Source organism: Balaenoptera borealis (assembly GCF_965194805.1).
Source record: "Balaenoptera borealis genome assembly, chromosome: 7".
NCBI classification, from domain to species: Eukaryota; Metazoa; Chordata; class Mammalia; order Artiodactyla; family Balaenopteridae; genus Balaenoptera; species Balaenoptera borealis.
In genome coordinates, this window is record NC_138864.1 from 54,111,924 (window position 1) to 54,124,428 (window position 12,505).

The 12,505-nt window shown below is 41.8% G+C and overlaps 1 protein-coding gene across 4 annotated transcripts in view; it reads right to left on the reverse strand.

The window, feature by feature from the left end:
• GPNMB (glycoprotein nmb) overlaps positions 1-12,505 on the reverse strand; it is a 28,633-nt gene that overhangs the window by 1,409 nt on the left and 14,719 nt on the right. For 2 of the 4 annotated variants that reach the window (XM_082398396.1, XM_082398398.1), the window contains exons 5-10: positions 11,722-11,880; positions 11,075-11,386; positions 6,792-6,926; positions 5,663-5,765; positions 3,438-3,652; positions 168-261 (exon numbers count right to left, since the gene is read on the reverse strand). In XM_082398396.1, the coding sequence (XP_082254522.1) occupies positions 168-261; positions 3,438-3,652; positions 5,663-5,765; positions 6,792-6,926; positions 11,075-11,386; positions 11,722-11,880 (1,018 nt within the window). Of the gene's footprint in view, positions 1-167; positions 3,072-3,437; positions 3,653-5,662; positions 5,766-6,791; positions 6,927-11,074; positions 11,387-11,721; positions 11,881-12,505 lie in introns of those variants that run through there. The other 2 variants (XM_082398397.1, XM_082398399.1) reach the window with 2 other exon arrangements.

Here is a 12,505-nt window from a genome sequence, read left to right on the forward strand (position 1 = left end):
CAAAATTAATAGGCTAGTTTGGTATTCGTCATTCAGTGGAAGATTTTCCTCCCACACACAAAATGCTTAAAAGCGAAAAAGGGAAAACAGCCCACTTGTGCAGAAATATGCTATTTATTTTTGACAATATACGCTAGTGATTTAAAGTGTTAGAACCAGCAACTTACTTGTACACCAAAAGGGCGATCACAGTGACAAATATGGCCATGCAGCCAACGAAGACCAGGGTACCATTTGCCATTCTTAAAAGGGAGGCTGGGTCTTAAAACAAAAGCAAGACCGTATTAGTGACAACTTCCACCTCGAGGACATGCTGCTTGTAATGCAATTAAATCAATGAGGAAGAGAGCTAACAGAAGATATATGGCTCTCTCTGCGCTTTCAGTAATCTTTCCCATTACATAATACATAGTCCTTGGGGGCAGCTTATCTTCCATTTAGAGAATGAGTTAGCGTGTCTGGAACACCGTGTTAAGGGCTCAGGAGACAGATGTCACGTCCCGGAGATACCTGATGGGGTCTGAGCTGACCCAGCTGCGCACATGTGGTGAAGGTCTTCATGATCCCCCTGCACACTCCTCTGGCCTCATCTTCCACTGCCTTCTTTCCAGCTGTGCTAAAAATCCATCCTCCCCGTGCTCTTTCAAATCTCCACACCCTCTGCCGGGAACATCCTTCTCCCAACTCATCTCCAGCGTCTGCCCCTTTGGGACACCTTCCAGACATGCATGCGGGCACCAGGTCATGCCTTCCTTTGTCACTTCTCTCCTTATCTCTCTTCCTCTGCCTCCATCACACTGTGTTGCAATTACTTTTCTTAAAAAATTTATTTATTTTATTTATTTATTTTTGGCTGCATTGGGTCTTCATTGCTGCACGTGGGCTTTCTCTAGTTGCGGTGAGCAGGGGCTACTCTTCATTGCGGTGCGAGGGCTCATTGCGGTGGCTTCTCTTGCTGCGGAGCATGGGCTCTAAGTGCACGGGCTTCAGTAGTTGTGGCTCTCGGGCTCAGTAGTTGTGGTGCACGGGCTTAGTTGCTCCGCAGCATGTGGGATCTTCCCAGACCAGGGCTCGAACCCGTGTCCCCTGCATTGGCAGGCGGATTCTTAACCACTGCGTCACCAGGGAAGCCCGCAATTACTTCTTTACACAAATTTCTCTCCTGCTAGACTGTAAGAGCCATAAAGCAGGGAGTATGTCTTCTCTGTACTCCCAGAACCCAGCAAATCAACTAGTCTTGTCTCTACCACCAGAGTATAACTGGAGTTCGTCTATTTTCTCTCCATCTTCTCTGCCGCCATCACAGTCCCAGCCTCCAGCCCTCTTTCCTGAGGTGATTAAGGGAATCACCTTCATTGTCTACTCGCTTCCACTGCTACTTTCCAATAACCCTTGCTTCATTCAGCAGTCTGAACGATCATCTAATAGCATTGATCAGATCATGCTTCAACCCCTCCAGTGGTTCCTCTTACGTACAGAATAAAACCCAAACCCTACCTGTGGTGCATAAGGATCTAGATGGGCTGCTCATTCTTGAAATGCAGGTCTCAGAGGAGGAGGAGGAGGCCCTTCTCCTCATTCAAAGAAGGCACTTCACCAAGCGGGTGCCACTGCATTGGCAGGACTTTCCCAACCTCCCAGTCTAGAGAGCCAACCTCTGTGCCCTCTCTTCCATGCTTGTCACTCTCCATGCCTTCACTGTCTTCACAATACCATCGTATTTGTTTATTGTCTCATTCTGCTCACAAAAGCTGGGACCTTCCTCACCTTGTTCCCACTCTATCTAGAACTGGCTACCTGGTGCCTGGAGCTGTGATGGACATGGAGTGGACGCCCAGTGAATATTTGTTGAAAGCATTGCAGGTGCTTCATGAATGTTCCTTGAATCAATAATTAAAAGTCATTTCAGCTAAAAGTCAATGGGTTTGCCTTTGAACAATGATGGACTTTTGAGATTCTGACTTTGAAACCCAAGTCATCAAGTTACAATTCCCATTGGATTAAAAGCTCTCTTTCTGAGCTTCCTTTTTTGGATTTTAAAAATGGCTCAGGTCACACCTAAAGTTATCACTCACTACAAGAAGGATTAAAGGGAAGCAAATATCCAAGCGTCTAATCCAGGTAAGAGAACCGTGGTTTGCCAGAACTGAGAAAGCTTCACAGAATAGGTTGGGACTTTAAAAGGCAATTCTAAAAGTAACTGCAGCAGCACAAGAAAAACAACCCCAGTAGCTCCTGGAGGTGATGGTGTAGAAGATCCACACTCACTCGAATACAGAGGCTCCAGTTGCCTCTTTCTGCCCGGCTCCCCACTTCTGCACCCCAGACCCCATGCACCCTCCCTGGGAGGAAGCAGCGTACCTTTGCATTCTTTTCTTTTTTTTTTTAATGTCCACCTTGGATCTCACCAACAATAAACCCTCATGCAAATAATCATATGCATGATTACTTACGCTTTTCTTTCAATGAGGTTAAAGCTGCCTTTTATATAGTTAATGAGTAAATATATGTTTAAGTACATTTCACCTTATAAGATAGACTCCACGACCGAAAGTTATTTGTGAGTTAGTTGTTAGGTTGTACCCGACAATACTCAAATTAAGGAGCAAAACACGTGCTGTAATGTGTGCACAATTTAATCTGTGCCTTCCGTCCCACCATGTAGCACTTCCTCTAAGAGGTAAAGCAGTATCTTACAACACAGTCAGTTACAAGTGAAATTCAGTTAGGGTCGCCAGGTAGAGTCCTTATGGGTTGGGGAAAATTAGCAGCCACCAGTAAATGGGAATTTCACAATGAAATTCCTTCAACCACTTTGCTAACATTTTACCTCTCCGAGCATTAAGGGGACAAGGAGTAGTTTTTCTGGTGAACATTTAAGGACTAGGTAAATTGGTTTGTTTCTGCCTCAGTGTAATGCTTGGTAGAATTTGGGAAGGGAAAGAGAGGGCACATGGCAAGTCAGAAGGGAACCAGGAGACCACCTGGTTTCTCATTTCTCTTCATGGTTTCACATCTTTGCCCAGGTGGATTCCAATGACAGCATGATACCAGCCTCCCCTTTGTTGTAGCTTAATTGGTGAACATTGTTATTTTTTGATATTGGGCTTTGCACTTCCCTCTTGAATTACAAATCTATCTGAGCGTGCAGTGACCACATCCCATTATTACTGGTCCATGATCACAGCTGATTTTTTTTCATCAAAAGGCTTTTCTCTGGCCATTATTTCATTGGGTTTCTCTCTCTCATCCCTTCCCTAAGTAGATTTGCTGTTGGCTTTTAATGCCATTTCTCAAATCCACGTTAACAACAGTTCAATGAATTTTACATGGAAATAAAACTAAATATTGAGAGTGAAGCCTTGAGTAGCTTTGGTATTGGACACACACTTTATCTGCAATATGAAATGTTCATACAACCATAAAACAAAACTTACCTCTTCCAGGAATAGAGACGAGGGTGCTTGTAAGGGCCAGGCTTGCATCATCACCCAGAGTGAGGTTCATACAGTATGTCCCAGACCCACCAAAGGCTCTTCTCACTGTCAGCAAGCACATGTCGCCCAGGTCCATGTCCACAGGGTCGCAGATTGTGTTCTGGGTGACCTGGCAGGTGGGGTCAGAGACGACGGTACAGACCTCTGTGGGGATGCTGAGGGCACAAATGACACCGAGAGAGACAGAGAGAGGAATGTGACATCAGTGTAGAAAGAAAAATCACTACATTTCTATAAAATGGAATCCTACTTATTCTTACTCAAACCATATGACATGAAATTGTCACATATAATTTACTCTTTAAAAAAATTTTTTTAAAATTATTTATTTGTTTATTTTTGGCTGCGTTCGGTCTTCATTGCTGCGTGCGGGCTTTCTCTCGTTGTGGCGAGCGGGAGCTACTCTTCGTTGTGGTGAGCAGGCTTCCCATTGCAGTGGCTTCTCTTGTTGTGGGGCATGGGCTCTAGGCACGCGGGCTTCAGTAGTTGTGGCACATGGGCTCAGTCGTTGTGGCTCACGGGCTCTAGAGCGCAGGCTCAGGAGTTGTGGCACACAGGCTTAGTTGCTCCGCGGCATGTGAGATCTTAATTTACTCTTAAACAAGCCTGGGTGTGAGACACTGTTTCTTTTGTATCCTCAGGAAGATGAGCCCCTCTTGCTGGAGGAGGAAGAAATTATGTCCCCCAAGGCAAGGGGCTGCTGGGAACTTCCCTCTCCTTTTTGGCTCCCTAGATGCCCAAAGATGCAGATGGCTTAGGTGTTAGGCAAAGGTAGTATTAAATGCCAGTCGGCCCTGCGTGGCCTCCTGCAGAGATATGACAACAGCAGCAGCAGCAACCAGAGCTGTTTATGCAGCAGCTACTGTGTGCAAGGCACTGAGTTTCTGATAAGTGATATAGTCTTGTGTATTCCTCTCAACGACCTGATGAGGAAAGTAATATTATCCTAATGCAGCAGGTGACAAACCAGCTCTGGGAGGGGAGATCTCTGGCCCCAGGTTAAAAAAGCAGTTAGAGGTGGAGCTGGGACTTGAATAAAAGAGGTTTGGCAGCTGTCCCTGTAACCACTCGGCTACCATGCGTTACTGTCTTAGCCACTGTCTCACTTCTGAGTAGACTTGCTGGATGGAGAGACCAGGCTCTGAAGCTGGGCCTGATGAGGGCGTGGGAAATTAGATGAGTTCATGCTCTCTTCTCACCTGGCCCCTGGCCTCTTGAAGCAGCTTCACGTCCTCAGTCAGGGTTTTCTCTCTTTCTGTCATCCTCATCCCATTCTCTCTCCAATCCAAAGAGCTTTGGAGTTATCCTCCCCTTTTTTTTTTGGGTGCACCCCGCGGCTTGCGGGATGTTAGTTCCCTGACCAGGGATTGAACCCGTGCCCCCTGCAATGGAAGAGCAGAGTCCTAACCATTGGACCACCAGGGAATTCCCTGGAGCTATCCTTTTTGATCAAATAAGGCCTCATTTTTATACCAGCCCATTCTCTTGATTAATTTATATATCACATACACATACATTTTAATTACTTGATTGACTTATATGTAAATTAGTAAGTCATTCACATATTTAATGGCTTAATTGATATAGTATTTATATATTAATTAGTTTATATTCAGTCTATTATCTATAGTTATAACCAAACATTAGGAAGTCAAATTATATAATGCATTAGAAAGAGCTTTGTAAGTTTTAAAGCGAGACAGGATGATCAGGCATTGGTACTATTTAGCACAAGGACACAGCGCTTCCACATTGCCTCCCCTGACTCCGGAGGAGCCTCAGGGAGTTTAAGAGGCTCTGAGCCAGACCTCAACCCGGGAAGCTTGCTCTGCCAGGTACCCGCCACCTAGGGAGGTACTATTATCACTGGTGTAAATGAGCAGACTCATACAATTGTGTGAGGATTTGACATGAAAACAGAAGTAAAATGTGAAGGACACAGTAAGTGTTCAATCAGTAATTCTTCTTCAACAGTTAAAGGTGATGAGCATTGCTCAACTCTAGCAAAGCAAGTGCACGCTTGAGAGCACCTGGGAGGGTCCGTCCTCATCCTGGCTTGCTGAGGAACTAGAATCCAAATCAACTTTAAAGGGGAGAGGGGTATGAAGGCCTTTGTTCAGCCTGGGGTCCTCATTTGGCCCCCTTCTTGGAGATAATGTACTCACCTCCCTTGGCAGGTCACGATGAAATCCACCAGGGGGTTGTCAGGCTGTGGCACGGGCATCAGGACAGCTGTCACCTGGATGATGTTAACCTCTAGAATTCCCTCTAATGGAACAATGCCCCGCAGAAAAACACATCAAAATACAACGCAAACCAAACCAAACCACTTCGTAATAAATCAGAAGGCCAAGCAAGACGGACTCAGCTTCTCACCACCCCAGACCCGGGAATCTACCCCAGAGCTTTGGGTACATGTCCAGGCAGCATTTTCAAAGTCAAACTGAACAGCTCTTTAGCCCAACCTCGATCTTTAGTCCTGGAGCCTGTGTGTGTGTCAGGAGGCGGCACCCACTCGAGGAGGTGTTTCCGGGAAAGATGACCTTGAAGGGGGGCAGGCCCAGGCTCAGGCCTCGGCCGCTGTCTCTCCTGCCCAAGTGGCTCAGCCCCAGTAGGCACAGCTTGGGGTTTATTTATTTAGATTTTTTTGTTTGTTTGTTTTTAATGTGGACCATTTTTAAAGTCTTCATTGAATTTGTTACAATATTGCTCATTTTATGTTTTTGGCTTTTTGGCCGCGAGACGTGTGGGATCCTAGCTCCCTGACCAGGGATCGAACCCACACCCCCTGCATCAGAAGGCGGAGTCATAGCCCCTGGACCACCAGGTGGGTTTTAGCCCCAGCCGTCTCCTCTGTTGGGCACTTGTGAGCAGCACCCCAAGTGCACAGCCCGGTGTGGTGGCCCTGTTCCACCCTCTTTCTTACACACAGGAGGTGTGACTTTGTGAAATCACCCGGGGGAAGAAAGTGGGAGCTGTGAGAATTTGCAACTGGCCTTCCTTCAGGCCACATTCATTCAGGTTTCTGAACTGCACAGGGTGGGAGGTCCAGGCCCCCCTGGCAGGCTCATTGCTCTGTGGGCCTCACAGAGGGCTCACTTCCACCAGGATGTCTAAGGAAGGCCGGGAAGGCAGGTGGAAATCTAGAAACTAGTGGAGTCTTTGCTTGTGCACACGTGGTACCACCTTGGACAGAGAGTGGGTGCCCTTGCTCCCCATCCTCACCCCTCCAGAGTCAGGTAAGGGAGTGGGGGACCCAAGGTGGATTCTAACATCTTTCCTCCATGGTCTTACCTACAATTGTGATGGTGGCTTTAAAGTAGCCGTATCTGTTAATATAGCAGTTTTTATCAGGAATCTCCCTCGGCTCCAGGGCATTGTCACCAGCAGGTACTGGAGAGTCTGAATAACAAGATTTTAGGGTAGTTGCTGAGAATGTAAAAGATGTACATGATATTACCAAAGATCTAAACATTTGTCTACTTGCTCTTTAGAAAAACATCAAGAATTCTATACTATTAAATTGCTGCAGAAATTTGAACTAAATGTATAACAATTCATACAGATGTGAGAGCTATACGGCATTATAAAATTGTTAAATTATGTAAGTAAACACAATCCCCTATCTTGTTCAAGCACAAATAGCAAATGAAAGGTGGAAGCCATATTAAAATGTGTAATACAACAATCATGATGAAATAAAGCAGGCCACAACAGATAATATTATATTGTAATTTTGGAGGAAGGTATTCTGGGCTCAAATTCTAGGTCCCTTGTTTTGAGTTGTTTGAGGCCACGGGCATGTCATTTAACCTCTCCTTCCTCAATTTGCTCATCTGTAAAATAGGGACAATACTTACTGACCTACTAGAGTTGAACTATAAAACTTAAATAAAATAAGGTATATAAAACTTGCTTCTCATATCTGCCACATAGGAAGTACTTAATAAATATCCGTTTCCTTATCCCAATATGTACTTCTCTACATCTATGTAGATTTAGATGTGCTATAACATATATATGTAATAAGATATGTAATTTTAAATGTTAAGGTGGATAATTTTAAATGATAAGAAGGAAACAACATGGAAAAAGGCAATTCCTTCCCTGTTTGAATGTCTCATAGATCCTAAGTTTACAGTCTAGAAGTCATACAGTCACTATGATGAGCTGAGGTGTGGGGAAGGAAAGGAGTGAATACAAGATGCTGTTGAAAAATAACCCTTCGAGTGTGATTAGAGCAAAGAATTTAATGCTCTATTAGTTACAATTTAAAAAGCTCTAATTAAGGTGTTGGTGTTCCATTAACAAGATAAAAAGACTGGAAAGAAAATATAATACTGAGAATACAACCTTACTGTCTCAAATTTCCAAAGGCATGAAAATGGACCCAGTTTGGGGGGAATCAAAGCTTCATAAGAGCTGCATCTCTAACATAGGGATATGTAAGTATGAAGCCAATTGGGAGACTTCTCCAGGGCTCCTCGGAGCCTCTAGTGGGTGAATGAATGTGCCTGTCATGCTCCTTTGCTCAGAGGGACCTTCGCAGAGCAGTTCTCAGAGCATCTCTGGAAACTAGTGCCCCACGGCACACACTTTGGGAAATGTTGTTTGGGTAAAACCCAGAAAGGTTCTGATGCCATGCCAGATTCAGATGCAGTGGTTTATCAGCAGGCTTGGCTATGGCAGGGTTGGCTGTGTCCCCTGAGTTTCACGGTGGTCCTGTGGAAGTTACAGGGTAATCATTCATCCTATTCTGAGATTTAACTGATGGGCTCCGAAGCAAAAGTATGTTTGTGAAGGGTATTAAAGATGGCTGGCTCTTCCCTAGAAAACTCCTTTTGAAGGTCTTGACAGGTGAAATTTAGCTGTCAAGTTAGAGCATGGAATCATGACCCTGCCATCTTTTAAAATAAAACTTCTCATAAAAAATGACTAATAAATGTCCATGATTTTACCTTTGGTAGAATGCTTATCATAATGCATGTGGAGTTTTGCAGATGTATGTACAATGTCAAATCTATATCTATACATATAAAGTCAAGGTATGATTAAAGGGCTAATGGAGAATAACTAACACCTTAATAGACAGATGGGGAAGAAGGTAAGCGTCCTACTTAATTCACTATTTATGTCCATGTTACTCAGAGAATGGTATGAGATCCTTTGATTCTTTGGGAAAGTTGAAAAGTTCTACATGATATGATATATATATATGATATATACATATTATATATAATATTACACTGATTAGCATCAGTCTTACAAAGGTTTTTCTTTTTAGATTTGTGCATCAGTCTTACAAAGGTTTTTCTTTTTAGATTTGTGCATCAGTCTTACAAAGGTTTTTCTTTTTAGATTTGTACACAGAAATGATCAATGGCACGGTTAGCTAAGGGAGGAGAATTCTGTGGCTTAAAACTAGTGCATACCTGTCTGCCCTATAATGTAATTATCTTCCTGAATCACCACTTCAGCTCTGCTTCTGTCTTACTCCTGTGGTTGCATTTGGTTTCTATTTAATAGCTGTACTTATTTTGAAGCCACTTACTATAGCAGAGACAATATAATTTTTGGTCAAATAATAATCCAGTGCTCAATAATCCAAGCCTGTTAATATGCTCTGCATAGCTGAAAATGTTCTCTCTTCCAGAGGACAAGTACCCCAACCCCTTTCTCAAGTCATGGGCTGACTCCTATCATCACCTTGGGTCCCATCCCTCCATTCCCTAAGTCTCACAGCTGCTTTAAGGCATTTTGGGGTTGATTATGGTTGATCTAACACCTTTAGATAAAGCCAGGCAGCTTCCTTTCACTATGAAATTTAACAAATTCAACAAATTTAACAAATTGCTACCTTATATCTTATGGTCTGACCTATAGAAAATAATAACAAATTTAAAATACTCTTTCACTGACTTAAAATATATTTTTTTGCATGTTATGATACAAATATGTTCTAAGAAAAATAAGCTAGCTTTATAAAAATGCAATTCAAGATAGACTAACATTAAATAACCTAACATTAAGACTTTTACCATTCAGGAATTTCTAGACAGATGTAACAAGCACTTGTAATTTATTTTGAATTTTACACCTGGTCTGCTTATTTGTAAGGAAGACCAATTCTTGTAGATAAATAAATTGACTCTCCTACAGAAATATCAGAACAAAGCTATATGTTTCGAGTTGTTCAATGCAGTTATATTTACAACTGGAATTAGGATTAACTGAATCATCTACCAGTAAGAGAATGGTTAAATAAATAAGCCACTGAATAAAGTGAGTTAGACTTACATGTACTGATAATGGGAAGATGTCTATGATGTTTGTTAAATGAAAAAAGGTAAACTGTGGAATACATATTTCATGAACCCATCTACCTAAAAATCAAAACCACAAATCCTATATGTATTTATAGAATATGTTTGTAAATATACAGAAAAAGATCTGGAAAGAAACACTACCAACCCTTAACAGGTTTTAACTCTCGGGAGGAGAGCATGAAGAGGAACTTTCACTTTTATTTGAAATTTCTCTATTTGAATTTTTATTAAGGGACATGCATTAATTTTATAATTTAAAACATTCCAAGAAAGAATTAAGCAAAATCGGTAATAACTTATAGTGTCTTGCTTTAGATATGCTTGACTTAGTAAGATATTTTTTATTAATAACACGCTTATTAATAACAGTTTATTATCTATATCTAACAGGTTTGGGTAAAAAAACCAATTGCAACAAGTCTGGACATCATCATCGAGTGTTCTGTCCGGACTTGGTGATGGTGCCCTCTAGTGTCCAGTGAGAGGATGTCAGTCTATTACCATCCCCGGGATGCCGGGATGGTAAAATGTACTCATGGCTGAGAGGGGGAAGGATGGTAATGGTGTGGGGTAGGGTGTAGAATCAGATGGAAGCTAATGCTTCACAAAGTAAACTCTTAAGAACTTCTTGAATGACCTCATATACTATTATTAGAAGGTGGGATTTAAGTAATCATGCCTTATATCTAGAATAATTTTAGTGTCTGGAATCTTTCCAGCCTGCCAGCCAAGAAATATTCTCAAGGTGCATTCTTTTTCGAGCCTATCTGTAAGCTACATTTAAGAGTGGCTGAGTTTTCATGGGACGTGGGGTGGATGTGGGCATGGTGGGGAGGAGAATGGAAATGGGAAGGAAATGTGGGAGGGGGAGGAAGGACAGTGGGATGGCCTGAATGTTTACAAGGGGTCAATGTCTCTTAACTAAAAAAAAAAAAGGGAGGCAAACAGAAATGTGACAGGCTAGAAGGGGGAAAGCATCTGTACACGTAATAAGGGCCAGTGAGAATTAGGAAGGTCAAGGAGCTGTATACGAGTCACCAAGTGACTTTAAACACATTCTCCTTTCTTCCATACTCTAACAACTAAAAATAGTGATCAAGTAGCTAAAGGAAATTAACAGGTAGAAAATGAAATTATTGCAGAGTCTTTACACAATCTCTTTAATTAAGGATCTGATTATACAACCCACATGAATTTTTTTTCTAGCTGTTAAGGAACCCTGACAACAAAAATGACCTGGAAAACACTTACCCAAAGAAGGGGTGGTTTTTGGAGGTCTGGGTGAAGGTGAAGGACAAGGTCCAGGCACTGTAGCTTGCACAGTGAGGTTGAGGCTGAAGGTTCCATTGAGAACATAGGTGTGGTTCAAAGTGTGATTGTTGGAAACAAACAGACCAGTATTATCCCCAAAGTTCCACTTGTAGAAAATGGCAGACTCATTGAGGAAGTGGCTGGGATCATGAATCAGGACATCAAACGTAATGGGGAGGTCCTTGAGGAAGGTTTCATCAGATGAATTTCGATTGTTCTTCTGGGACATAGTCACAAATACAGGAATCTGATCTAAAAGATACATCCAAAAAAAAAAAAAAAAAAGAAAGGAAGAAAGAAAGTCACCATTGCTTGACTTTAAGTGGATGACTTTGTTTTTAGTTTAGAAATTAAAATTAGGGATAATTCAGCATCATTTTCCCTTTTCTTATACAAGTTTCCTAGAGTTTTCCCAGGTGATTCTGGAAAACATAGATGGAATATGTTATTAAATATATAAGGTTGAGAAGGAGTCCAGATGACATTTAACCTAACCCAGAATACTTGGCTCTAATTCTTTCTAACCCACTAACATCACCAGAACTAAGTGCCTCATGCTCAGTTAATTTAGAATTAATTCCACTCACCTGTTACCACATACACATCTTTCACTTTTGCTATGGGAACGTATGCCCGTCGCTGTCTTCTATAGACAGTTACTTCCATGATTTGAGGGCCAAGAGTCACATTGGCTGTGTTTATAGAAACTCTCACTGAACACTGTCCCAGTTTCCGGAAATACTGACCTTTGAGAGGATGGAAATGTTTAGTTATTGGCCACATTATATGATCATTATAGAAAGTTGATGTTTCTTAAAGCATAACAACTGCAATTTAGAGATAGTTCTGGGAAAGGAAAAACAGGATGGGAATGCAGTCCTGGCTCCTTCAGAAAAGAAGGCGGTGCTCATTTTTATATAAAACCTTACAAAACAATCTCACAAACAAATGTAATTGTATATAGTTGATTAAAATGAAAAGAGCTGTTTAGTGGGATAATGCCATTAGTCCTTAGTTTACAAATAAATAATTTTTAGAAGGAAGTGATCTGGCACTTGAAATACATATGTTTCCCACAGAAAGTACCTTTAATGTAGGTGTCCAAGGGAGTTAAAAATATATCCAAAAATCTACCTTATTTTTGTAACAATATTAGTAGTTCAGCTATATTGTTAAGCAACTTTTTTTTTTCTTTTAGGGAACTAGAATCCTCTACCTTCTAGTAGTATTTGTATATAAAAATGCAGTAAGTAATGAAAAAGAAACAGGGTATGGTGGGTATAAAAAGGAACGGAGTAGTTCCATTAACATTTCTAGGGCCCTTGAGTCCTTCTTTTTCTTTCTCCCACTCTAACCTAAATCTAACTGCCA